Consider the following 26,448-nt stretch of genomic DNA (forward strand, 5'->3'; position numbering starts at 1 on the left):
GGACTGGGCGCTGAGCCGAAGAACATGCCAGTGGGTCTGGCGGCCCCCAGGCCGGGCATCACGTACTGAGGCTTAGTGCAGTCACTTGCCACATTCGAGTCGCAAGCGAGGGGCAGCGAGGTGGGCTCCCTGCAGCCCCAGGGGCTCTCGGGCTGTCCTTGGTGCTGTTGTCATCACCCCGCCCTCCTGCTACCCCACACACACACACCTGCCAGAATCCCTCTCTCCCTGGGATGCTACCGTGCGTGCCTCTTCGTAGCCTGCGCGAGGAGCCTTGTACGTAGACTCCGGCAGAGTCCTGGGCCGAGACTGAGTTTGCGTCACACGGAGGGGCTGGTCTTATCTTCGGTGCGAGACAGAACGGCGTCTGCGCCCGGATGCCACGCGCCTCAGTCGTTAACACCGATGTTCCCTATGGGCTTAGCGGCTTTTAGGTTACACCTCTGCTCCAGCTCACAGGAGGCCCCGCGGCCGCTGACCTTTCTGACGGCGGAAGTGGGAGCCCTTCCTCCCGCTCTTCGCTAACGCCCGGGGTCGTTCTCAGTTTTAGGAACTCGGGGAGAGGACGTGGATCAGCTGGTAGCCTGCATCCAGAGCAAGCTGCCGGTCCTGACCTGCACGCTGCAGCTGCGGGAGGAGTTCAAGCAGGAGGTGACAGGGACCGCGGGCCTCTTATACGTCGACGACCCCAACTGGCCCGGAATAGGGGTTGTCAGGTACGGGTTCGGCCTCCTGGCGGCGGTTGACTCTTCTTAGCCGTGTCAAGGCTGTTGGCGGGTCATTTTGTGGACCAGCTTGGAAATCGGAGGTGAATGTGTGAGGTCACAGTGTCGGTGTCCCCTGGAAATGCAGCGAGATGTTTTGGACACGTAGAAAAGCCCAGCACGGTGGCGGTGTGGACACCCTCGCGCTCATGCAATAGTTGCCGCTGTACTTTCTGTGCCGGCTCGCAGGTTACTGGGGGAGACCGTACGAGTGCACAGCTGACGAACGGTTACTACTGTGGGGTACGGAGCAGCACGGCTCCCTAAGACCGAGAACCAGCTCGCCGGTGGGGCACGCCGCTCGGTCCCCTGGAGTGCTGCGTGTACCCTTAGCCCTGTGCCTGCTTTCCTCTCCTTCCAGGAGGGAAGGCCCCTAATTGCTTGGCCTTTTTTTTTTTTTTTTTTTAAGAGAGCAAGCTAGCACAAGTAGGGGAGAAGGGCAGAGAGAGAGAGAGAGAAAGAGAGAATGAATCTTAAGCAGGCTCCACGCTCAGTGCAGAGCCCGACTTAGGGCTCAGTCCCCTGACCCTGGCATCGTGACCGGAGCCAAAATCAAAAGAGTCAGGTGCTCAACCGACAGCCACCCAGGTGCCGTAAGACCCCGTGATTCAATTACAAACGATGAGGCTTCCAGATCTGGCCTGAGCTTCGTGGACTGGAGACTTGTACCTTCCTTGCCTTGAGACGCTCCAAATGGCTCCTGTGCCCATTTGTCTCACTCACCTTGGAAAACTTCAGTAGCTTATACTCTACCTGCAATCCTGTGTCTGAAGAGGCATTTGATCTTTTAGACTGAAATACTGTTATTTGATATTGTTTGTAGGTATGAACATGCTAATGATGATAAGAACAGTTTAAAGTTAGATCCGGAAGGGGAAAAAATCCATGCTGGACTCCTGAAAAAGTTACATGAACTGGAATCCGACCTTACATTTAAAATGGGTAACTACTACTTTTATAAGTCCACTATGAACTTCCAAAGGCTGTTTCCTAACTGGCTTAAAGGCCGTTGGGCTCTGTCTCCTTGGAAGAAATGATAGTTGAGTTCTTTCTAGAGTGAGCTAGCTCCCTTCCCCTTCTGCGGCCTCTTGGGGCACCCACGTCCTCATTAGTATCCTTGTCCTCACCCCATAAGGGAGGTGCCTTTGCGCGCGGTCATGCCGTTGTACAGGAGAGTGGCCCCAGGCAGCCTTCTGACCGAGGACTTGGGAGCCAAGGCAGGCGGTGGTCTCTTCCCACAGGCCCAGAGTACAAAAGCATGAAGAGCTGTATTTACATTGGGATGGCAAGCGACGACGTGGACATTTCTGAACTGGTGGAGACCATTGCGGTCACAGCTCGAGAAATCGAGGAAAACTCAAGGGTCTGTAAGACTAATCTGTACCTCGTTCCTCTCCTGGGTCTTCTCTGGGCAGCCAGCTGGGGTCACGAAGGAGGAAGCTACCCTCAGAAATACGTGTTCATTCCCAAAGAGTGCAGAAATGGTTCCAATGAGCCAAGCATTGTACCAGGAATCTAGAACCCCCCGAGCATTTGATGCAGTCCCTGCCCTCAGTGGGCTCGCGGCTCGGGGGAAGAGGTCCACGTAGCCACGTAGGGCGGCGAATGCCTTGTTGAAGTTAGGCGTAGCTGAGCGTTTGGGGAAGACGCAGTGGCATCTGCCTGACGAGGTGAGGGAAGACTGCAGTCGCAGCTGGACCCGGGGCTGCGTGAGGCACGTGTTTCGGATGACAGGACTTCCCGCCAGGGATAGACCTGCTTCTGCTGGCCAGCAGGCATGGAGACCTAGCTGGTGGACGTTCTGCAGACCAGACACGTGAGTCACTAGGAATCACTCAGGAGCAGAGGAGGGACGACAGCGGGATGGGTCTGAGGAGACAGGCATGTGTGGTGGCCCGTGGCTGCTAGGGAGGGGGAGAGCGGGAAGTCTGCCATGAGGCCGAGGAGCTGGCTTTATCGTTGGGTGGGCTTCCTGAAGTTTCTCCCAACCCGCTGTGTCACTTCTGATCCCATTTCCATGACTGTGACGCGTGTGTCTCTTTTCTGTGGATGTGACATTGAGATCATCGGGCAGGTGGTTTCTCCTCCTTTTCCTGGCAGATGGGGCTGGTCACCAAGGTGTCTCCTCCTTAGCTGGGCATTTTGTCCTCTTGTGTTCGCTCACCAGTTTTACTTCATACCCTGGCATCCAGAAGTGTAGAATTCCGTTTACTAACATTTTTGACAAGCGTCCCTGGTGCTGTGTTAATAGTTCTTCTAGGTCCCGGGCAGGAAGCTTAGACAAGTAATCCCTTTCTCGGTCCTACCACAGCTTCTGGAAAACATGACGGAGGTGGTTCGGAAAGGGATTCAGGAAGCTCAGGTTCAGCTGCAGAAGGCGAACGAGGAGCGGCTCCTGGAGGAGGTGAGGCTCGGCAGCAGACTCGCAGGGGGCATCGGGGGCGTCAGGCCGGGAGCGGGCCGGCGGGACGCTCACGAGCGGTGGTTCTGCTCTGCAGGGGGTGCTGCGGCAGATCCCTGTCGTGGGATCCGTACTCAATTGGTTTTCTCCGGTACAAGCTTCACAGAAGGGAAGAACCTTCAACTTAACGGCAGGTAGGACCACCGCCGCCCCGGGTCCCGTGGACCTTGTGAGTTGTGACCGGGTTCCCGGGATCCCCCACTCGAACCGGGAAGCCTGGTACGCGCGCGGCCCCTTCTCCTCCGGGGCTGCGTCTGTCTCGGGAGGCCCGGTGGGTCCTGCCGCGGCAGCCGCGGCAGCACAGAAGCAGTTCCCCCTACCTCCCGCCCTGCCCCCCGTCCGCGGCAGACCCCCCTTCCTGCGGGCCGGTCGGAACGTGGCCACTCAGCTGTTGGGACTCTTCAGTGCCCCCGGCGTCGTGTTCAGTGCTGGGTGTCAGTCCTCCCTGCCGTCCCCGTGAGTGCTTTGCCCCAGGAAGGGGCTGCTGTGGAAACGGGAGGTGACAAGATTGTAGTCCAGTCTGTAGCCCTGGACCAGCTCATTTCGAACCAGGCACCCCGCAAGGAGGACTGGTTGCTGGGGTTTGGGGACGATGACGTGCACCTCCAGGTCCCCTTCTTCCCTGTGTTGGGGGGACAGTTCCCTGCATGTGCCCCCCCCCCCCCCCCCCCCCCCAGGAAACCGTGAGCACACATGAGTGTGACAGAGGATCCGTGTCGCTCCGAGCGCCTGCCGTCAGCAAAGGGCCGTCTGGTCCCTGCTGCTACAGTACCGTTCCCACCGGGGCGTGGTCCCCAGGCACGCGTGGGCCACGCCGGAGCTGAGTGTGCCCGGGACACCTGGGGACGTGAGGATGAAATGCGCCGGCAGGGCTAGGCCTCGCGAGGGCGGCCACGAGGTTGGCTTTCTCCGCTTCGCGGCGCGCTTCCGTCGGCCGGGGGCTCTGCCCTGCCCGCCTGCGAGGCCCAACGGCCAGAGCGACTTTCTCGGGGAACGAGGCTGCGGGGGTTCGGCTCTCGGGGCGGCCGGAGCCGGGGGCCTCTGCACACCACTCTCTCCCCTTCCTCGCAGGCTCCCTGGAGTCCACGGAACACACGTACGTCTACAAGGCGCAAGGCGCGGGGGTCACGCCGCCGCAGACGCCCTCGGGCACTCGCGCCAAGCAGAGACTTCCAGGTACAGCGCGTCTTCTGAGTTGATTAAGGCTGAAGAGAACCGTTGGTTCTCTTGGGAACACTTTCGTCTTGGGAGGCTTGTCCTGTTGGGTGTTACCTGTGTTCCTGCGTTTTCTTGGTGCTTTGACCCCATGTCCTGTTCCTCCTCACTGAGGACCAGCCGTCCCTGTAACCATTTCAGTAGCCTGGGGCTTCAGCCTGGGAGAACTTTCTCCGTGGCAGCCCAAGGGGGAAGTTCGGGTCTTGAGAACTGGCATCGTGTTTAACCTGGTGTTTACTCGCCTGAACTTCTCCTGACCGTGACCTTGGGAGCCTTGTCGGTGTCCTGTCGGTTCTCATTTCTCACCTCATCACTTTGGAGCCTCAGAGCTGGGGGGCGCGGGGTGTCTCCGGAAGCAGTTGCGATTAAATAAAGCAACCACTTGTTGGACGGAGGGCTTTCAGCACTGTCCGTGGATCTTTCTCTAGGCCAGAAGCCTTTTAAGAGGTCTCTGAGAGGTTCCGATGCTCTGAGCGAGACCAGCTCAGTCAGTCACGTTGAAGACTTAGAAAAGCTGGAGCATCTGTCCGGGGTGCCGGAGCCAGATGGCCTGGAGCCTGGCGGCCCCGAGCCGCACCCCGGGGCTCCCCCTCCGCAGGAGGCCGAGCGGACGGGGGCCTTCCAGAACGGGGCCCAGCGCCCGGAAGATGACCGTCCACAGGTAGAAGAACCGGAGAGCTTAAGATAAAATCCAGTGTTTGCTTTGAGACTGTGCCGGGTATTGTTTCAGGGAAGATGAAGCTGTACTGAAAATGTGAGCCGTGCCACAGCTAATGCAAGAGAAATGACTGTTGTTTGTCCTTCGCTGGGATTTTTGCACAAATCTGTGCCTGAAAGCCAGGCTTTTTAGACGGGCAGTTGATTGGTCTCATTTGATGGGTCTGTAGCATGACAGCTGGAGTTCCTGCCCACGTCCTTGTAGGTGATACCATTTCTCCCCCACGTTCCCATAAACACTCATTGTTCACGAAGAACACTTAGAATTTCAAGTGCCCGCCACTTGAAACGCTTGTGCTTATTTTTCTAAAACCTAAGCGTAAGCCGTGACGAGGTTACATACAACTTTTCGTTAAGTCAGCTCTAGAACCTTCCGGGTCCTCTGTTGTGCTGCTGCACCGGAGAGGCAGCGCAGTCCCTGCCATCTGTTTGGGTCAGCGTTCAGTGTGGGCAGGCTGCGGGGGTACGGCGGGCTCGGGTTCGGCGCGATGCCGACCTGAGCCCGAGCTGCCCCTGCCGCCCCCGCCGCTGCTTCCGAGGTGTAGAAAGGAGCGTGCGCTCTGGCTGGGGCAGGGCCGTGGGCAAGTGACTTCCTTCTGCCCCGAGTCCATTCCTCCCTTTATATACTATTTGTAGACAAATTAAAGGATTATCTATTAAGAGTAACTATAAAACTCTTGGCCATATATATGTATATTTTTAAATACTGGTAAAGCTTTTAAATTGGCACACAGATACACACTGTGCTCGTTTCTATGTTTAATATCTGAAAAGCCGACAGACGCGAGTCTTGACCTGATACTAACTCTGCTGTGGAGCACCCAGTTACGTTTCAACCCTAAAATAAGTATACCTTTGACCTGTTTTACATGGGAGTGTGTGTGGCTTCTCCCCACGAGCAGCTCACCCCTTTGGGCCCAACTCAGAGACAACCTGGGCCCTCGGTCTGGTGAAGCCAGACCACTGCTGAGATACTGGAACTGAGCGCTTAATTACTGCCTCTTTCTACTTTTCCAGAAGTCCTACACCTCTTCGTTTTCATAGGTGAAGGTCCCTGAGCCTTTAGTCCAGCAAAGTCAAGCTTTGGGACGCCTCAAGACGGTGGGGGCTCACACTGGGCTGGGGACTGTCGTGTCGGAAGCCTTAGGTACACCACATTAAGCCTATAATTAGACACCGATTTGATGTGATTTCTGACTTTTGGCACTTGTCAAAATGCAACTTTTTTTTCGGTGCAGATGATTAAAAGTCTTCCCTGTTTATTTGGTGCAATGAAGTATAGCAGATAAAATGGGGAAAGGGGACATTATCACCTTTAACAAGATTAATTTTTCAATGTTTTTATATATATTTGGAATTGCTAAATTGGTTTTGCTGAAACAGAATTTCACCCTTAAGATACTATTTGAATGTTGGTTTCAATAAAGGTTCTTGAAATTGTTACCCTGTGGGTTCAGTTCCTGAATGGTCATTAGGCAGAGCGATTCCCCCAAGGATAGCAACTTCAGAGAAATAAAGGCCTCGGAAAGTCTGACCTGCAGACATCGCGGTGTGGCCATTTTAATGACCTCACACCTAGAACAGACTTTGCAATGGCTTCGTGTAACTCTCACATTGAGTCTCAGATTATTTTCTGTTGCAGAACAGTCTGATGAGATTCTGGTTTTCCTTCGGGGCTTTTCATCTCCTTCACCTGGAAGTGGAGTAGCAGTTGGAATTCATGCTACTGAAATATTTGGGGGCCAGAAAACCCCTCTGTGAGATGGGTATGTTCTCACAGAATTCTGCTGCATTTGACATACCATTTTTCAAACAAGCTTATGTATAATGTTCCCTTGACTCCCTAATTTAGCAGGAAGAGAACTACTTACCCCAAGTCTGAAACAGCGGCTTGCAGGATCACGCGGCAGGCGGCTCCTCCTGGGCCCTCGGTGCCGAAAGGCAAGGCCGGGCGTCCCCTTCGGCAAAGCAGAAAGCACACCTCGACAAATGCCTTCGCGAAAATAAGATTTTATTTTTAAAGTCATTTGAAGGACAGTAAGGAAGGAGACGTAAGATTCAGCGGATGCGGATTCTGGTTCGTATTCTTTCCAGGCCCCACGGTCCCCATGGTGGTGCCTCTCAGGCCAAAAGTTGCTCTTTGGTGATGCCCGTGTTTAGCTTCCTGGAGAAGGGATCTTTTCCCATAAACCATCTTCATTTTTTTTGTAGAGGAGAGCCTTGTTTCCGGGAAACAGTGCGTTGGTTGGAGATGGGTGTTTTTTTAAGAACATCAAGGTAGATCTAATATGTTCGACAAAGTGGGGTGGCTCAGCCAGAGGTGAAGTGGAGAGGTTCTGGAAAAACAAGATTCTGGGTCTGAGAGAGGAATAAGCTGGCTCTGTTACCCTCTTGACAAAGCTGTCGAAGTGTCTCCGGGTTCTTAAACAGTCCGGATGGTCTCAGGTCACCAAGTACACAGAAGTCGTAAAGTTACGGAAGACGGGAGGTGTACGGCGTTAACGAGGAAAAAGCAGTCGGCTGTGTCCTCCTTCGACCCATGCAAATGCCCGGCCAGGACCTTACTTATTCTCGGCTGATCTAGAGGTTAAATGGGGTCTGCCGAAGGCATCCTAAAAGTAAATCCCACCCACCGAAGGAAAGGCTGCTGTGCTCTCGCCTAAACCCGTCTTCTTCTTCTAGATGAAGAAACCAGGGTGCGGAGATTTAAGACCGCCCCAGCCTGTAAGTTCTCACCTCTAGTATTTGCTTATCATCTTGCTGCAGCCAGAAATCCACATGTGGAAATGGCATCCAGGAGTACGGTCCTATACGGAGTTGTTCTGTCTTTGCGTCGTAAATACTAATCATCTGAAAAAGAACATTTCGAGGACAATTCAAGGAACGTTCTCTGCTTCTCGAACCCCACCAACAGTGCAAGCTCCAGCGCAGTCCCACATTTACGTGGAGGGATGAGCTGCTTCAAATGGTCTAATAACCAAAGCCACTACTTACGGAGTCCTTCCAGTGTGTCTGCTATTGCACTTTGGGAGGAACGTACGCGCTTTTGTTTAGTCCTGACAAAAGTCCTCTGGGAAGACGGCATTTTTCTCACTTTGGTCGGAAACCTGATGCTCAGAAAGGACAGGCACTTTGCCCACAGCGACACTGCTGGTAAGCATGAGAGCTGGGACAGAAACCTAGGTGTGTGTGGCTCAAGTCCACGGTCCTCAATGCCACATAAAACACCTCCTCATTACTTACGCCCCAGCAACTAATCACCTTGCAACTTAAAAGCCCGCAGTGCCGGCTGCCCCATCAGGAGCAAGGAAAGTGCTTATTTGCCAATCAATTCCCTGAATTCCCCAATTTGTCAATGGTAGTTTTCAGCTTAACCGGCAACCCTGGCTTTTGGTTCCTGAGACTAAAACAAGTTCTGCATATTAGCTAAATCAAGGCTATTACCCTGCTCGAGAAACAGCAAAGGCATCTGACAAAGGTTAAAGGTTTGGCAAAACATCACCGTGAACGCAAACACTCTCCAACGAAAATGTCAACGTTCCATCAGTGAGGAATCTGAATGCGCCTTCTCTTTTTTCACACCTCTGCCTTCAAAGCGGAGAAGTGGGGTCTAGCTTGCAACAAACACAAACGTTTCGTTCCTGACGCCTATAAAACGTGAGGCTCTGGAGCGGGACGCCCCTTTTTTCCCCTTAGCACAGAGGGTCTCACTCACTGGGCCTCCTGTCAGAGCTCGGGCGGCACGCAGCTCCTCCTCCGGGCCTCGGTCTGGGAAGGAGGCTCTGTAAATCTCTGCAGTTTTAATGTTGACCGCTGTGGGGACAAAGAGGTCCTCCGCATGGACTGAAGGCACAAGTGGAAAGTTGGCACAGCCGCACCACGTCTACGGCCACGGGTGACCGAACGTGGCCGGTCGCCCCAAGAAGGGGAAGAGGGGTGTGGCTGGACCGCCGTCACTGAGCGGCTGCGGCTTCCCCTTTGTGCAGACGGAAAGCGCCACCTTACGGCCAAGCCTGTGTCCGCCGGCGCCCCGGGCCCGACCAAGGGGCGACCACCTCCCCCGGGAAGCACCAGCTCTTCAGGCCGGCGCGGGGCAACCCTCCCCGGCCAGCGCCGTGGCCGCGCCGGGGACAGAAGCGGGGCCTGGGGTGCTGTCCGGGTCTGGCGGTGGTGGTGGCACGTTCCCGCCGCGCACCTCTGCCAGGCTACAGGCAGTAGTACAGTGACCCCCTGTGCGCCCCGCTCGGCCATCGCACGTCGGGTGGAAGTTTCACCGGCTCTCCCCCTCCAGGGATCCGGGGCTGCGGCGGGAGAGCGCTCCGGCCTTTCCTCGGCCTGCTCTCTCCTTAGCAGGACCCTTATTGCCCGCCGGACCCCACCAGGCTCCCCGCTGTGTGAGGGGACCCCCTGCCCAGCCCCCGCCCCGGAGATTGGCTGGAGAAGGGCGAGCAGACGGCCCCGCTTCCCGGCCGCCACCTCGTCCGCCCCTGGTGGCCGTAGGGAGCGGACATCTCTGTTTTGTGGGCAGTGGTCAGAGAAGGCAAGCTGCTTGCCGAGGGCCCCTGGTGGGGCACAGGGAGCCAGGGTCAAGCTGGCCCTGGGAGCACGGCCCGGCCTCCGGGCCTCCCAAGAAACACACTACTTACCGATGCCATAGATGATTGGAAAGTGCTTTTCGTTTTCTTCCCGGTCATTTAGTTCTAACGAAACAAAGAAAAATTCTTTTTAAGAAGTGATTTTTAAGAAAAACTGAACAGTTGCTTTCGTTTTCTATAACTGAGGCCAACAGGGAGCCCACACTGCAACAGGAAGAAAAAGGACACGCAAGGGACCGTGTTCCTGTTTCCCTGCCAGGTCCCACAGGAGCCGTCAGGTTTCCACCAAAACGAGTGCTGCATCCCGAGTCAGCGCCTCCTGGCTCCCTACACGCTCAGCCACCTGCCACCTGCCACGCGTGGTGGCGGGTGACTCCTTCCCAGGAGCAGAGGAAGCATCTGAAAATCCCGAGGAAGGGAAGAGGGGCCGCGCTGAAGGGGGTGGGGGGTCGGGATGTCATCGGAGGCCGAGCGGGATTTGGGCCTGGGGGGCAGGCGGGCCACTGGCTGCAGAGGGCGGAGGGGGCTCTCCTGTGGTTGAGGGGCTCGTGCGCGAGGTCTTGCTTTAAGGGTGAGGGCGCCGGCTGTTGGGGGAAGGACGGCAGAACTTACCTGTCACACACAACGTCACTAAGTGAATGTCATCTTCTTGTCTGTCAAATTCACCTACAATGAGAAGTTTCAAAGTGGACGTCAGAAACCCGCTGAGCAAGTCAAGATGGGGCTGGGCCCTCTCCGTCCCGCTCCCGTTTCTGCCACAACCCGGCCCGCGCTCAGAAGCCAGATTCCTGTGAACTGACGCCAGGGAACCTGGGTGACGGGCACGTCCCTAGCCTAGAGCCCAAAGGAAACTGTGACCAAAGCTGTCCCTTCGTCTCTTCCTTCTCAGGAGTTTGTGGGGACAGCGGACTCCGAAAATGTTTACCCTTTACTTAAATAACTTTTTTTTCTTTTTACCAGCCATTCTAAAAACTTCATCACTGTAAAAAAAAAAAACAAAAAAACAAAAAAACCGTGGAAAACACAGGCAAGTGGAAGTACATGGGTCTTTCACAGTACAAGGACACGGGCTTCTGATGCCCACAACCCCAGCAGTTAACAGTCTGTGTTTCTTTCCTACCGTCCGTGTACCGCCGAGCCCGTGCCTCGTAGACAACCTTATGGCCTGACTGTGTGGCCACGTGTGCTTTCCCGTGCGATTCACCTCTTCCCAAGCACTTTTTAATGGCTACGTAACAATTTCTTTGCTGACGGACATTAGACTGTTTGCTAACGTAAAGAATGTTCGCCCGCATTTGGGCATGAATCTCCGTGCACACTGCAGATTATTTTCTTAGAACAGATTCCCAGAAGGGGAATTACCAGGGCAAAGGAGAGGAACCTTGTTAAGACTTAGGCCACGGGGCCAAATTGCTTTGCCGACAGGTTACAGCAACGTATGTTCCAGTGCCGTGTGCGTAGGCCCGCCTCGCCGTGTCGCGGTTAACACAGAACGAGGTCTTTTTTGGAATCCTCGCTAATTTAACAGGAAAAGGTGGCATCGTCGGCGTTTTACCTTCCTGCAGGTTAAAACGGACATCACTGCCCAGAGGGCTGGTCACCATCTTATTCACCGCTAGTGTTTACCGTCTTGGACCGTGTCGACTACCGTTTCCAGGAAAATCTCGTCCCCCTCCCATCGGCCCGTGAATCGTAGCTCCGTCCCTCCGTCCGAGTCCAAGCCGAGCCAGTCAGGCTGCTCCCAGCAGCTGCCCCGAGAGGCTGTGCACTAAGTAGCGTTCTGATCCAAACAAAAGCGGGTGCAAGTTTTTATCAAAGTTGGGGAAACCGTGAACTTACTAAGAAGCTGATGAGTAAGTTTTTGTGACAACTGCCTGTCATCACTGAAGCCTCCCACGAGGTGCACTTCCAGCCTGGCAAAGAGACGGGACGGTGGTCAGAGGCCAGCAATCGGCCGCGGGGCGCCCTGGCTTTGCTCGGGACCTCGGTTCTCCGCCTCCACGAAGCCGCGCTCCGCAGCGGCGCTTCCTCCCGGGGCCTCTTCCGTGCCTCGCGGCGGGGAGGACGCGTCTGGGCGGCACTGGGAGAAACGGGGGAGGCTGCCAGGGCCGCCCGAGCCGCTGGGGACGCGGCCGGGGGCGCTGATGGCGGACGGGAGCTGCTCCTGCACACGAGCGGCCCCGATGCGGAGCTTAAGACGCTCCCCTCGGTTAGAATAGGGCTGTGGCGCACTGTTTACCACCCGGCGTGGGGTACTTCGAGAAACCTCTTCGGCATCTCAGCCTAAGGGGAACCGGGGTGCGGGGCCGGGAAGGGGGGCCGGTGGACCGCTCACCTCACTCTTGTCCAGCAAACCCGGAGCCAGGGACTGTCGCCTCCCAATTTCAAGAAGGGAACCAGGTCGGTTTCTACAGGCCATGCTTACCCCCCCCACACCAGCTTTTCCAGGTTTGGGGAACCCGGCTACTCCCCCGGGGTGGCCCTTCTGGGGACTGTCACCGCACACACTAGCACAGCACAGCTCTCAAAACTCCTGTGCTTGAGCCTGTATTCCGCCCCCCCCCTTTGTCTGCGAGCCCCCTCGTCCACAGCCTGGGACAACCCGGGACCCTTCCTTCTACTGAGGGAGGAACCCGAACCGGCCAGAACTCGCATGAGGACAAGCATCACGTGGCCCCACACAAACACGAATGGGCCAGACGAGCCGCGGTCACCACGGCTTTGCTCGACACGGGGCCACGGGTTTGCCTTCCCGGTCTTGGTGCAGACCTTCGGGAACGACCACGTGCGTTCCATGGACAGACCAAAGATCCCTCCTGCCACGTCTCAGCACCGCACCAGGGGGCCCAGCGCAAAATGACACTGCTGGCCCAGCCTATGTGACACTAGTGACACCAGGAAGAAGGGCTTTATTATTATTTTTGTTAAATCTCTAGGATTCTGAGAACGTGTAGATGACCGGGCTAGTCCGTTCTATGGCCACCCCAGACTTTCTCCCCAGCGAGGGGCAGGAGGGGGCACAGGGTGACAGCTGTTGGGAGGGGGCGGCCACCTGACAGGCCACCGTGGGAAAATGCACCCTCACCCGCACCCCCCTCCCCCCACCACGGTAGGTTCCTCCCTGCCTCGGGCTCCACGGTCCTTCCCACCCTTGAACACCCTGTTTTGCTTCCTGCCGGACTCCTTGCTTCAGGGCACTTCGGGGGCAGGTGTCTGTCCACTGGCCACGGCTATGGCCCCGACACCTGTAACAAGCTCCCCCTGGGAGAAAACACCCGACAAGCAGCTGCCGGAACGAACGAATGAAGAGAAGGCATCTGGGATTCGCTGACGCGTGAGCGAGCATCCCACGGTACGGGAGCGGAAACACAAGCGGAGGTTCCAAGTCAAAGCTTCATCCACAGGCCAGCCTGCACCCGCCACCTGGTCTGCTCGCTCCACGGCCACCGGCGAGGGGCCGACACTGTGCCGGCTCGGCCCCAAACGAACGAGCCGGTCGCTGTGGCGGTGACCTTCCATGCGGCGGCCACGGCCATCCCCTCTATGTGACAGAGCGCGGGGCCCAACACCACGGGACACGGGAACGGGGCGCTCACCTTCCACACGGAGCGTGGTCGGAGAAGGATTTGATGGAGCTCATGATCAGGGGGACCTCTGCTTTGGTGTCACTTCCGTCACAGTGGGTCAGGCAGGTGGCCCCGTTACCTGAGGCAAAGGGGGGGAACGACTCCCATTACTCCGGGTCAGGGCTCCGTGCTCGAGCCAGATCTACTCCCGTCCCTTCAGACGCCTCCTCTGTCAATGCCCTGGAAGGAGACCCAGAAGGATCTGTGCTGCCCCGCCCACCCTTCTGACCCGGGTACCAGGGAGACGCCATGCAGACTGGGGGGGTGGGCGGGGCAGGGCCTGGCTGCGGGCGGGACACCAGGAATGTGCAGAGACGCGACGCTGCCCTTCCTCTCGCTCGCCGTACCTGTGTGCCTCAGGACCACAATGTGACAGGTGGTGGCATCGTCAGAACCCAGGATGGAGATGGAGCCTGGTTGGAAAAGAGAGAAAATGAAACATCCAGTAGCCCCAGGGGGTGATGCCCGATTCACGGCTTCCTAACCTACCATCCTGCGGGGAGGCCGCTGCCAGCTCTCTTTGCTGAACATACAGAAGGCCCTGGGGTCCCACTTGCTGAACAGACTGACCTCTGAGAAGTCTGGCTCTTTCCTGTTCGATTAAAACGAGATAAAAGAGGGACGGAAATTAGTGATGAGTGGGTACCTAGAGGGGTGGCGAGGCCCGACTGCCCCTGGGCGGGAGACGCACGCTCTGCGGGGTGCCACCAGGCGGAAAGGCCAAGGGAACAGGGCGGCGGCCACTACGGGTGGGGGGGCAAAGTGAGCTCCCGGGCTTCGTTCCACCTGCGGGACCAGAGTGCAGGCCTTTCTCCTCAAGCGCAAGAGAACCTCCAGGGCTCTGCACCCGGGAAGGGAAGCCGACCGTCGGCCCCAGGGCCCGGCCGGCTTGGAAAGCACGGCCCTTGTGCAAGAGAGGCAGACACCGTCTCTGCCCCCGAGCTGGTCGCCCCCACGCTGGGAATCTGGACCGGGGAACCTCCCTCCCCCACCAACGCACACACCCGGGTGGCTCGGAACGACAGAGGTGAGTTATGCCGAAGAGACTCACGCTATCGCACAGTCAGGAAAAATGAAGACTAGGAAAAATGGTTTTGAAATGCAAACTGACAAAAAGTATAAAAAAAAAAATCTTTGAAAGTTATAAGTAAGGGCGCCTGGGTGGCTGAGTCGGGTAAGCGTCCAACTTTGACTCAGGCCATGATCTCGCGGTCCGTGAGTTCAAGCCCCGTGTCCGGCTCTGTGCTGACAGCTCGGAATCTGGAGCCTGCTTTGGATTTGGTGTCTCCCTCTCTGCCCCTCCCCTGCTCATGCTCTGTCTCTCAAAAATGAATAAACGTCACAAAAACTTAAAAGTTATAACTCTGCGGTGATGACCACAAGGCTCAAGTGTTGCCACGTGGGAGGAAGCACGAGGAGATTCACCCGCACGGCCACGGCCACGGTCAGACAGGGCAGACTGAGTGCGTTAGCATTTGCTCTTGCCTTGTCCCGATTCCGTAAATGTGCTATGATGGAGCCGTGACCGACGCAGACGACCAGAAAGGGCCCGTCCTGCATCAGCAAATTCATGAAAAGGCTGTGATGGAATCAGGTGTCCAAACCTTCTCTCACTTCGTATTGGCAGAAATTCTTACGCAGGAAGCCCTGAGTCGTGGGTGCAAGCGTTGCCTCGCCGCACTGTGCCCCTGCAACTAACAGATCACTGTATGTCAGCTGTACTGTAATTCGAATTTTTTTTAAAAAGCCTTCCACACTGGGGCGCCTGGGTGGCTCGGTCGGTTAAGCGGCCGACTTCGGCTCAGGTCATGATCTCGCGGTCCGTGAGTTCGGGCCCCGTGTCGGGCTCTGTGCCGACAGCTCGGAGCTTGGAGCCTGTTTCAGATTCTGTCTCCCTCTCTCTGACCCTCCCCCGTTCATGCTCTGTCGCTCTGTCTCAAAAATAAATAAAAAAAAAAGTCTTCCACAGTAAACTTCAAAAGAAAAAAAAACTCACGTGGTCAGATTCTTCAATGAAAACAAACTTTTCAAAAATGTCAGACTGAGGGGCGCCTGGGCAGTTCTGTCAGATAAGCGTCTGACTTCGGCTCAGGTCATGATCTCACGGTTTATGGGCTCGAGCCCCGCATCGGGTTCTGTGCTGATGGCTCAGAGCCTGGAGCCTGCTTCGGATTCTGTGTCTCCCTCGCTCTCTGCCCTGCCCCCGCTGGTGCTCTCTCTCAAAACTAAAATGTTAAAAAAAACAAAAATGCCAGATCGATACAAGAAATTACATCACACGGGGTACACAGATGGGTCACTACTTCCTCCTGACTTGCAACAAGTCGACTCAAAGAACAGACTGCGACCCAAATGCGCAAACCCAGAGGAGGTAGGTGGGGTCCGGCCAGGACCCCGGCTTCACGGTCTCAACGGGCCGCTCGCCACGGCTGAGCATGGGTGCCCAGTGAGGCTGGCACTTGCTTGATCAATAAGACACAAGATATATAAAAAAGAAAGAAAAAAAAAAGATCAGCTTGATTCGTTACCCAGAGTTTTCTTCTCTTAATACACTCTCATTAACTGGAAGCAAGGCAGCCATTAGCACGACGGCGGCTCCTCAACAGAACAAACGAGAAGGAGTAAGTGGGAGTAAGTGAGCTGCCGTGTCAGTTGGCCAGGCTCGGCCGCAGCGGAACTGGCCGTGACTCACGGTTCTGCAACTCGGTAAACACCTCGCCTCCCGGGTGCTCTGCATGTCACACGCTCGTCACCTCACCTTGATTCGAAATTAGACGCAGGACAGCGCGCACTTTCCTTTCCGTTAGCCCCGGGACACTTACCTTGGCCTCTGTGCTTGCGGGGGCGGGGGGGGGGGGGCGGGCCAATGGGGGCCACAGACGTCCACGCTGGGGCCACCACCCCAAAGGCAAAGCCGTGTGTGCGCGTGAACTGCCACTTGCGTGCTCGAGACCAAACATCCCAACGGCCCAGCTCCCCCCGCCCTCGCCCTCCCCACCCTCTTCCCCCCCTTCACCCTCTCCCCCCCCCCCCCACCCCAGTGTCCCAGACAGACAGGAGCATAAATTATCAGAAGAGATGATGCCGCAAAGCGAAAAGAACATGTTGTTTTGGTTTTCCGCTTTTAAGGAATGAAAAAAGTTCAGCCAACTTCTCCTCTGTGGAAAAACACAGAGAGCTTCTCCGTCAGCTCCCATCCCTCCCCGAAATACTGGCCAGCCTTCTGGGCCTCTGATACTCTCTGGACACTAACGTTCACGAAAAGAGCCTCTTGTCCGGAGTCCCTCCCTTCCCAGCTCCTGTCCCACGGCCCTGCCCTCCTAGGCGAGGGCTCGGCAAACTTTCCTCCGAAAAGGGCCGGAGAGGAACTATTTTGGGCTCTGCTGGGGTGCGGTCTCCTGTTGCAACCACTAGGCTCTGCTGTGTAGCCTGAAAGCAGCAGGGACAACACGTAAACAAACGGATGTCGCCGTGTCCCCAAAAGACTTGATTTATGGGCGCCACGGAAATCTGAATTAACTTCACAGAATTTCACACGTCACGAAGTAATACTATTTTTTCTTAACGGTTTTCTTTAATTATGGAGAGAGACAGAGAGAGAGAGAGTAGGAGGGAGGGGCAGAGACAGAGAGAAGGAGAGAGCATCCCAAGCAGGCCCCACACTCAGTGCGGAGCCCGGCTCGCGGCTCGAACTCCCCAGCCTTGAGATCATGACCTGACCTGACCTGAAAGCAAGAGTCAGACACTTAACCAACTGAGCCGCCCAGGCGCCCTGAAATAGTGTTTTTTTGATTTTTGTAGCCCCGCCACTTAAACATGTAAAAACAATTCTTGGCTGACGGGCTGTCCACACGTGACCTCTGGCGTGGGGCTGGGGCCGGAGGACCCCTAATTCCCCAGGCACTTGGGACGAACGATCACGTGCCCCTTCCCCCCGCTGCTCTGTTCCGTCCGCTCTTCACATTCTCCGCCTCCGGGAAAAGGGGATCGTGCCGTCCGCTCCTCAGGTCGTGTGAGGATTAACGGACGGCAGGCTTGTCGTGGGTGGCTGTCGCCAGGCCCGCCCGGGTCCCGACCCCGGGGTCCCCCGTGTCCACGCTGCCCTCCCCGGTGGCTGCCAACATCACTGCTTCAACACACGGCTCTGTCACAGCCCCTTCCCTGCTCACAAATCCTTGGAGTCCAGCGATATCACTGGCAGGAATAATTACAGGGGTTTATAAAGATTCAGCTCCTTGACTGTTCCTAACGCAGCAGATTTATAAATATCCTCCGTGCTTAGAAGCAGGAACTAAGTTGCGGTGCGTTCATATCGCGGAATTCTACGGAACCACACTTAAGCCAACGCTGCTGGCCGAGCATCCGGTGACCGGCTGAGAGCAAAGGCTCTCGGACAGCACGGCCCAGAGGAACTCTGTGCGGTGACGGCAGCCGTCTATTTCTGCCCCGCCTCGTACGGTAGCGACGAGCCCCACGTGGCTGTGGGGCACCTGGAAGGTGGCTGGTAGGACTGAGGAAGTGATTTTTACATTTTCTTTCGCCGTCGTTACGTGAAAATCGCCTTACGTGGCCGGGGCCACCGCACTGAGCACTGCAGCGTTCTAGACTCGAAGGCACCCTGCCAGGGTCCCGACGGGGACTTCGCCACTTTGGGGACGTGGGACCCTGGGCAACCCGCTTCCACCTCTCTGCGCCTCACAGTCCTCATCTGTAAAATGGGAACGGGAACGGCGCCTGCTCCCGGGGGCTGGGCAAGTCCCACCGAGTCACGGCCGTGACTATTCTGTGCTGGGCGTGGCTAGGGACAGGCTAGTAACCGCTGGTCCTGCATGTGACAGGCTGTGTGGCGTGAAAAAGACACATCGCAGAACAGAAGAGGTAGTATGTTCTCGTGTCTAGAAGGGTCTCATTCCCACACAAAGAAAAACCTCTGAAAGGGTGTTTGCCAAAATATAAATAACGGTTAACGCTCACAGATGATTTTTTTTTCTTCTTTGTGACACTTCTGTTTTCTTTTCTCTTACAAAGGGAACACGCGACTTGTTGTAGAAAACAAGCCATGAAACTTTTCATCTCCCCCTCTTCCTTGAAAGATCCACCAAAACCCCTCTAATCCGGGTGCGACCCACCTCCCTGGGTTTACCTTCCACCCTCCCCTCACCCTCTCTGCGCCAGGGAATCTGGCCAGTCCACCTGCCCTCGGGGCGCTTCCCCCCTGCGCTCGGTGGCAGTCTTGCTTGCTCACCTAGAATGTTCTCTCCTTCCTCCCCGCTCGAATCCCTCCCATGCTCCCTCCCATGCGTCCACCCTTCTTCCCTAAGACTGCTAAGTGACCCGTCCCCCAGGTTCCTGTGATGCAAATCGGCCCCCAGGACACGGCCTTTCCTTTCAAGAGGGCAGGCCACCCTGGCCTGTCACATCCCTCCCCCCCCCCCCCCCCCCCACGGACTGTGCTGCCTTGGACACTGATCTTTCTATCACAGAAACTTCCCGAGAGACATAAAGATAGCGTCACCTTAACTCCTTAGGCGGCTGAAAGTTTCTCCCCTTGGTGAGTCCTACTCGGACTTCATTCCTTCACAATGTGCGGGCAACGTGGCCCAAGGAAAGTGCTTACCGCAGGGCCTAGTGGCGGCTAAGTGCCCAGGAGGTGCTGGCTAAGATGCCTCCTGTTTTCCCGAAAGGGAAGCTGCGAATCACAGCGTGGTCCCCTTTTCCCGGTAACGCCTCAGCCTTCAGGGCATTTTCAGGGGTCACTGTGCTCATTCGTTTATATAACAAGTAAATTACAAAGTGCAGATTCATTGCCAGCGGCTGCCCCAGGCTCTAAGGACACACACAGTGACACATACTTCGTCTGCCTTCAGGAAGCTTACGTTCTGGGGGACAGATCAAGGGACAATAGAAAAGAAAAAACAAAACAAAACAAAACACCTATGCAGACAAAGTGATTACAAACTGCGCGAGGGTCCCAGAGGAAACCTCAAAAATACCTTCCCCGAGCCTACAGACTGTCAAGTTCCTCTGCTTCCCAGTTCAGAGGGAAAAGGGGCGTTCTTCCTTTAGGGCACTTAACAGTTTGCGTATTCGAGCCATTTGTGATTAGAAACCATACCCTCTAACTAGGCTGTAAAGCAGTCCGCCCCGATTGTAGGAAAGAGGTCGGCACGGCGCCCAACATACAGTGGAGGCTCAGCATGTCCCTCCAATCAATGAACTGACCGATTTCCCCCTAACTAGATCCGGGACGAGGGGAAGGTTTGGACTCAAGAACCCCTTTCCAAACTGTCTCTGCACAAGCACGGATTAGGGGTTCGGAGACCTATTTGAGGACAAAAGCAGGAAGACAAAACCCAAACCCTTCCATCAGGGCGTGGTCCTCAACACGGCTCAGCTGGGGAGAAGCAGGGCCCTTTCTTACGGCTAAAAATACCCGGAGGCCCGTGGGGAGGGGGAGCCCGAGGGAGCGGCCGGGTGCCCCTGCCCGAAGCCCGCTGGGGGAAGCCTCTCCCCGCGGTGTGCGGGCCCCCGTGAGAGCCCCCGCGCAGGGGCCCTTGCCCCGGTTGGCCTCAACGGGCAAGCCCGGCTCGGAGCGGGAACCCGCCTGCCCAGGGTCGGGAGTCCCCGGGCACCCTCCAGCCGCGGTGCTGTGCGACCTCGGGCAAACCGCCTAACCTCTCTGGGCCGCCGGCCCCTCCTCCGGCAAAGAGAGGCCTCGGCACGTGCCCTCGGAGGCCCAAGGAAGGTGAAAGCCCCACAGATGCCTCGAGCAAAGGCATAAGATCGCTGCCGGCGGCCGGGGCTCCCGACGTGCCGAGAGCTGCTCGGCTGCGCCAAGTTTAAACCCTGCCTCGGGAAGAGCGGCTGGAGGCGGCGGGGTGAGGAGAGTCGGGCGCGTCCGGCAGGTCCCCTCGGGCCCTCCTCGGAGCACCCCCCCCCCCTCCCCGGGCCCTGCTCACCTCCAGAAGCGGGTGGGCGCGCACGAGGTCCCCCGCGGACTGCGGCAGCCGCACTCGCCGCCCCTCGACTAGCAGCGGCATCGCGGAGGCGGCCGCCCCGACAGGCCCAGGGAGGCGGCGGCCTCCCCAGCCCCGGGCCGCCCGCGGCCCCCGCCCCCGGGCCGCCCCGCCGTGCCGCGCCCCGCCCCCCCCACCCCCCGCGGGCGCCGCCGGGAAGTGAAGTCCCACGGGGGCGCCGCAGGTCCGCGCGGTTCAGGAAATCGGGGGCGGGCCGCAAGGCCCTATGGGAGATGTAGTCCAAACGCGGGGGACCGGCCCTCGGCCCGCCCCCTCCGCAGAGGGCGCTGGGAAATGGAGTCCCGAAAGCGTGGGCGTCAAAGCCGGGGGAGGAGCTGGGCTCTGGAAGAGAGCCTTCGCCGGGTGCCCCCGGTTCAGTCTCAGTTCACAGATCAGCCAACCCGTCCCGGCCCAAGAACGGGCTCTGGGGTCTGACTGCTTCCATTCAAGATCACGGCTCTACTACTCCTCATTGTGACCTTGAGCACGTTAATCCGAGCTGGGGAATCTGCTGTGCTGCTGCTCCGTAGGATTGTGTTCAGTGAATAAACGTAAGCCGTCTGAAAGCGCGAAAACGGTCTAGCCCCACACATTTAGAAATCATCAGTAACACTTGCTGCTCGGCGCACAGCAGGCACTCACTGATGGGCCAAGAGCCCTGGGAGTAAACATCAATGAGGTACCGTCCAGTCCCTACTAAGGACAGGTACCCCGGTGCAAGGCTCGTGACCTGGGGGCTCTCTATCCTGCGATTGGGAAATATCACTTAAGTAGCCCGGACTCCACCATACCCTAACCAAAACGCAGTTTTACAAAACTAGTGGTGAGGCGAAGAGCCACCTCACAGAACAAGAACTGTTGCCACGGCATCGCAAGGGGATTCTGGGACCAAGAATTAAAAGCCACCATAATAAGCCACACCTGGCAGGGGGCAAACGCTGTCCCTACCTCTCCAGGTGAGACCTCTTTAGCTCCTACCAAGGAGGCAATCAATGTGGATGAAGTGAAAGTTGTCTTTGCCTTGAAAAGACCCTCCTGTGAAAGGGCTTCCTGCCTGACTACTTTCTCCCAAGGTAGCCAAACAGCTGCTGCCTCTCCCTGCATTTTCACTGAATCCTCCCTCCCAGCCCTCAAGGAGGTGGTGGTCATTTCCAGTTTACAGCTCAACGTGGAGCTCTGAGAGCCTAGGTAACTTGCTCAAGGTCACACAGCTAGTTCGAGAAGCCAAGTCTGACCCCCATGACACTTTAGAAGTCCCTGGTCCTTTCTCACCTGTATAAATTAGCCACTTCTCATTAAGGAAGACCCGCCCATTGCAGACAAACAGGATGGGCCCTGGAACTCTTACCCAAATAAAAGCCCGCTTTTCAATAGTAGAGGATTAGAAAACTCTTTTTATATAATTCCCGAAGGAACTTGCCAATTTTTTCCCCACGATGTTCCTTCCAAAGTGCGTGCATTTTCTGAAGCGTTTGTCTTCCCGGAACCAGTTCAAGCCTCGGCGGCCCTCGTGGCTAGGCGTGCTCACGGAGTCACTGACACCTGAGCTAGTCCTTCTCCTTACCAGTGTGTCCTTTACTCCCCAGCTGTCCCCTGTACCGCTCTGGCAGTATTTCCGCCTCTTTAAAAACCGTGTGATGTGTTAGCTGCAGTTTCCTGACAGAGCTTTCACGTTCGCCAGTAAAAACCAAAGAAATCAAAACATCCGTTTGAGAAGCCTCTTTATTGGGGTACCTCCCTTTACTCCATTACTGGTATAAGAACAAAACATCCAGATTAACCATATCATTGTTCTATGTTCACAATGTTTTTTTCCTCAAACTCTTCTGACATTAAGCGGATTTACTTGTAAAGATACCCTTCTACACTAAAACTTCTCAACCCACAAAGGCCCACTCCACTTACCGTTAATTTCTATGGACACATTTCCATGGACCCGTTTCATCCAGGTCACAAAAATCCCACCCACCCCCCCCTTTAGCCAGCAGTTAAAAAACCAGAGAACCTAAAGGTTCTCCGATGACTGTCCACCAAGTCACCAAAAGAAAATCACCGATATCCAAAACTTTTTAAACCAATAAAAATTTCTGTTTTCCAAAAGCGTATTTACTCTACATCACCATCATTATAATTATACAAGAGCATACAAAGCCCTAGGAAAGAGAAAGTATTTCATTACAAAATATTTGCGATCGAGAAAATATTGCTTGCTTTTAAATAATAGGAAAAGTGGCAGAAAAATAAATATGTTTAGAGATGTCCATTTTCACAAGTAACACAAAAGTATACACACAAGGAATGAAGCTAAAATACGCATGAGCCACAGAATGAGCCCAGCCGTGCGCTCACACACACGTGTTATGAAGTGAGGGTGTTTAGTAGACTCCTCTCTCAGTGTTTAGTTATAAAAGTACAAAAAGAGTCCCCCCAAGGAGGATTTCACCGAGCTGAACTCCACGAGTCATCAGCGGGCAAACGGAGGCTGCAGCTATAACCTTGGCTGTTGTCGCTAGCAAAACCATTCCACCAAAGAAGCCAGGCTCCTCTCCCCTGCTCCATCAGGACAAAGAAACTCTCAAAATGACCAAACTGATTCTAGTTAAAAAAAACCAAAAAAACAAAAAACAAACCCAAGAACATTCCACTACAAGCAAGCACTCCCAGTCCTAACCACCCTCCTGGGAGCCTCACGGTAAAATCACGTGCTGTGTTTTATAAGAGTCCAACTCCACTCTCAGTGTATGGGAGTTTCATTTACCCGGAACTCTGTGGTTCTTTTAACTCCATTCTTCCACTCACGAGCGTATGACTTGTCTGCTTCCGCTTCCCTAAATCCTGCACGTCTTTCCTCGGGGACTTCCTCGGCCTCTGACAATCCCTGGAGACCTTCAGTGCCAGCTCCGGCTTCTAGCGTCAGGGACCGGCTCGGGCCACCTTCCCACTTTCCTCCCGCCCCCTCCGCATCCCAATGAAATCCCAACACACAAATACGGTTCCAGCTGAGGGTCAACACTGTACCCAAAGTAGAATCATTTTAAAGATGTGGAATAGTCTCCTAGAGGATTTTTTTCACTGAAAATAAACTGGATCAACAAAGTCCTGTGATTATGGCTCAGACCAAACCTATGTGCCATCCCGCTAAAACAGGCCACTGCCCAGATCAGAAATTTCACAACGATGCCAGAAAGCTATAACAGAAATAAAATATACACCCAACACACAAGTCAAGCCTTCAACACTGATCATCAACTCCTTTCTAAAATATTGCACATGATACTCCGTCTTTTCTTTTGTTTGCACAGGAGCAAAAAAGAAAAAGGAAAAAAAAAAAAAAAACCAAAACAGCACGTCTGTTCAGACACCAGAGTACGTCTACCTTGCAAGTAAGATGCCTGAGGCAGATACTCGCTCTGGTTCAAACAGGATGAGCCCTGGTACCGAAGGGCACCGTGGGGAGAGACGCTGGTCTCAGTCTCAATCACAAATCCTCGTGGTCACAGGGGACTGGTCTGGCAGGTAGAACACAGGAGGGGAGCCCACGCTGCTTGAGGGACTTCGGAAATGCGGGTCAAAGGAGCTCGGGGCCATGCCAACTTCACCTTTCAAAAAGTCATCATCTTCATCCTCCACCACCTGCTGTACAAGGACAAGAGATTACCGGTCAGACCACCAGTGGCGGTGTGCAAAGCTTTCGAGAATGTCTTTCAGGAATGTGCCGCTTCTGGAAAGATGAAGATAGAGGAAATAGTTTTTGTTTTTTTGTTTTTTTTTTAAGTAGGTTTCACGCCTGCCCGGCATGGAGCCCAACACGGGGCGTGACCCCACAACCCCAAGATCATGACCCGAGCTGAGATCAAGAGCCAGACACTTAGCCAATTGAGCCACCCAGGTACCCCAAGAATGTCTTAATTTTGAAAGTTTACTCCGAGGCACACTTCATCCCCAACTGCCCACACAAGTGCTGATCACATGGGACTACTTGTTTAAAGTCCACAATTTTTTAAACAGATTTTAAGCTCAATGAGGGCAGACAGCAATGACCTGTCTTTCTCACTCAGTGTCATCCCCCTTGTATCTAACAGTGTAAATGAGTGAATTAATGACCACCCCCAAAGCAAAATATAAAGGAAAAAAGAGCTTTCCAATGATTACTTATGAAAAAAGAGACATAAGTAAACCTGAGATTGTTATTTGGTGGTAATGACCATGTGATAAAGATCCTAATTTGTTGAGGGGCGCCTGGGTGGCTCAGTTGGTTCAGCGTCCAACTCCTGGCTTCGGCTCAGGTCATGATCTCAAGGTTTGTGGGTTCAAGCCCACATTGGGCTCTGTGCCGGCAGTACGGAGCCTGCTTGGAATTCTCTCCCCCACTCTGTCTCCCTCCGCTCTTTGTAGTCTCTCTCCCTCTCTCAGGATAAACTTAAAAATCAAAATAAATAATAAAAAAAAAATTGTAATATGTTGAGCTGAATTTTAATTAACCTTCACTTCCCAAAGTCAGCTTACAAAGTATCTAGTTTTGGGTTCTGTTTTTTTAATTGTTTATTTTTGAGAGAGAGGAAAACAACATGTGAGCAGGGGAAGAGCAGAGTGGGGAGGTAGAGAGAGAGAATTCCAAGCAGGCTTCGTGCTGTAGTGCAGAACCCAATGTGGGGCTCGATCTCACAACCCTGAGATCATGACCGGAGCCAAATTCAAGAAGTCAGACGCTTGGGGCACCTGGTGACTCTCTGTCGGTTAAGCGTCAGATTCTTGGCTTCGGCTCAGGTCACGATCTCACAGTTTGTGAGCTCGAGCCCCGTGTCAGGCTCTGCTGACAGCGTGGAACCTGCTTGGGATTCTCTCTCTCCTCTCTCTGTGCCTCTTCCCCACTTGTGTGTGCCCTGTCTTTCTCTCAAAACAAACAAACAAACAAACAAACAAACAAACAAAAGCTGGACACTTAATTGGCTGAGCCACCCAGGTACCCTGCAAAGTATCTAGTTTAAGCAATTCATCAAAAAAACAAAAACCCTTTTCATAAGAACATACCGTGAGCTTGGAATTTTGTAAAAGCAAAAGGAACAAAATGCAGTCTTTAAGTGTGACACTGCTAATTACTACGTGACTGTCATCCGTGACCACCAAGGACACTCCCAGCCGGGGTGCCAAGTCACAAGCGTACCTTTCTGACAGGTTTCGTAAACTCTTGAAGCTCCTCTGCACTCATGTTTTCCCAGATCTGATAAATAGGATCAATGAATTTCTTCGACCTGTCGACAGAGATCACATCTCAAAATCAAGTTCAATGCTACTGCGACAGTCAGACATGTCTAGAGCCCTTCTCTCACAGGATCCACTACCCAAATAAAAACTGTGACTCAAATAATCGCTGTGTCAAAATCCTGCATGTCAGTACTGTAAATGATGTGGCTCCTTCTTGGTAAGACTTCCCCCACTCAGATGGAGTATTAAACTACTGTCTCATCTTTTTATCGTCAAGTGAAATTATTCCTCAACTGTGCAAAGCCTGACAATGAGTTAGAATATGTCCAAATGAAAACAAAGTTATATTCCTCTGAAACTTCATTTTTTGTATATCCCTACAGTAAATCTACTAAAAATTAGTCTGGGAAAAAAGACCCACCTGGTTTTCAGTCAACCAAGACTTGAGGGACCAGATGACCCCGAATCGTGTTGCTAGTTAGAAACTGTACCGTAAGCGAAAGTCCTCCTTCCTTATACAAGTGCAAATTAAGACTGGCTTGGGGGGTTTTCTGAATTACCCATCCAGATAAATTACATGGCTGTCGATGACCTTTCCAACAGCGTGGAATGTGGTCTCCAGAGGAAAGAACGAGTCGCTAGGCAGAACATTATGAACCACGAAAGGGCAGCATCCTCCCCATCCAGGCTCTTCTATCCCCATCCCCTTTGATGTTTAAACCAACAGGTTTAAAGAAAAACAAAAAATAAATCACAAGACCTTTGGTGTCAATCCAGGGTTCTTCCTGAGCTAAAGATCGGCCCCGCCCAGTGTGCTCAGAGCAGGCCGCAGCGTCTAACGGGTATTCC

At 54.6% G+C, this 26,448-nt stretch overlaps 3 protein-coding genes across 10 annotated transcripts in view; 1 reads left to right on the forward strand and 2 right to left on the reverse strand.

Annotated features, from left to right (window-relative positions):
* The window catches only part of PDXDC1 (pyridoxal dependent decarboxylase domain containing 1), a 51,862-nt gene extending 45,262 nt beyond the window's left edge, over positions 1–6,600 (forward strand). For all 5 annotated transcript variants that reach the window (XM_042972433.1, XM_042972435.1, XM_042972431.1 and 2 more), the window contains exons 17-23: positions 545–716; positions 1,588–1,706; positions 2,006–2,127; positions 3,076–3,168; positions 3,263–3,359; positions 4,297–4,401; positions 4,869–6,600. In XM_042972433.1, coding sequence (XP_042828367.1) covers positions 545–716; positions 1,588–1,706; positions 2,006–2,127; positions 3,076–3,168; positions 3,263–3,359; positions 4,297–4,401; positions 4,869–5,128 — 968 coding nt within the window. In that variant the 3' untranslated portion in view covers positions 5,129–6,600. The remainder of the gene's footprint in view (positions 1–544; positions 717–1,587; positions 1,707–2,005; positions 2,128–3,075; positions 3,169–3,262; positions 3,360–4,296; positions 4,402–4,868) is intronic.
* Positions 6,601–7,151: 551 nt separating this feature from the next.
* Positions 7,152–20,490, reverse strand: NTAN1 (N-terminal asparagine amidase). 2 transcript variants are annotated; one of them, XM_042972436.1, is made up of 10 exons: positions 20,338–20,490; positions 13,868–13,970; positions 13,726–13,791; positions 13,349–13,457; positions 11,592–11,665; positions 10,365–10,418; positions 9,804–9,857; positions 8,873–8,970; positions 7,894–8,007; positions 7,152–7,493 (listed from the first exon to the last, which is right to left on the reverse strand). In XM_042972436.1, exons 1-10 carry the CDS (start codon positions 20,416–20,418, stop codon positions 7,314–7,316), a joined length of 933 nt encoding a protein of 310 aa, XP_042828370.1. In that variant the 5' UTR covers positions 20,419–20,490; the 3' UTR covers positions 7,152–7,313. The 2 variants fall into 2 exon arrangements, with proteins under 2 accessions (XP_042828370.1, XP_042828371.1); XM_042972437.1 differs by lacking the exon at positions 13,868–13,970 and having other exon boundaries at positions 20,338–20,405.
* A 1,608-nt stretch (positions 20,491–22,098) lies between these two features.
* Positions 22,099–26,448, reverse strand: part of RRN3 (RRN3 homolog, RNA polymerase I transcription factor) — a 31,046-nt gene continuing 26,696 nt past the window's right edge. For 2 of the 3 annotated variants that reach the window (XM_007087335.3, XM_042971704.1), the window contains 2 exons: positions 25,559–25,646; positions 22,099–24,030 (listed from right to left, as the gene is read on the reverse strand). In XM_007087335.3, the coding sequence (XP_007087397.2) occupies positions 23,869–24,030; positions 25,559–25,646 (250 nt within the window). In that variant the 3' untranslated portion in view covers positions 22,099–23,868. The remainder of the gene's footprint in view (positions 24,031–25,558; positions 25,647–26,448) is intronic. The other variant, XM_042971705.1, reaches the window with a different exon arrangement.

This window comes from Panthera tigris, chromosome E3 (genome assembly GCF_018350195.1).
Source record: "Panthera tigris isolate Pti1 chromosome E3, P.tigris_Pti1_mat1.1, whole genome shotgun sequence".
Taxonomy (NCBI): domain Eukaryota; kingdom Metazoa; phylum Chordata; class Mammalia; order Carnivora; family Felidae; genus Panthera; species Panthera tigris.

Excerpts from the sequence above, each read along its gene's own strand:
- NTAN1 (XM_042972436.1), bottom strand. The coding sequence starts at position 20,418 with ATGCCGCTGCTAGTCGAGGGGCGGCGAGTGCGGCTGCCGCAGTCCGCG. Across the intron at positions 11,666-13,348 it reads GACCACGCTCCGTGTGGAAG|GCTGGAAGTGCACCTCGTGG; the intron begins GTGAGCGCCCCG and ends TCTCTTTGCCAG. Across the intron at positions 8,008-8,872 it reads GAGCTCTGACAGGAGGCCCA|ATGATTAGTATTTACGACGC; the intron begins GTGAGTGAGACC and ends GTTCTTTTTCAG.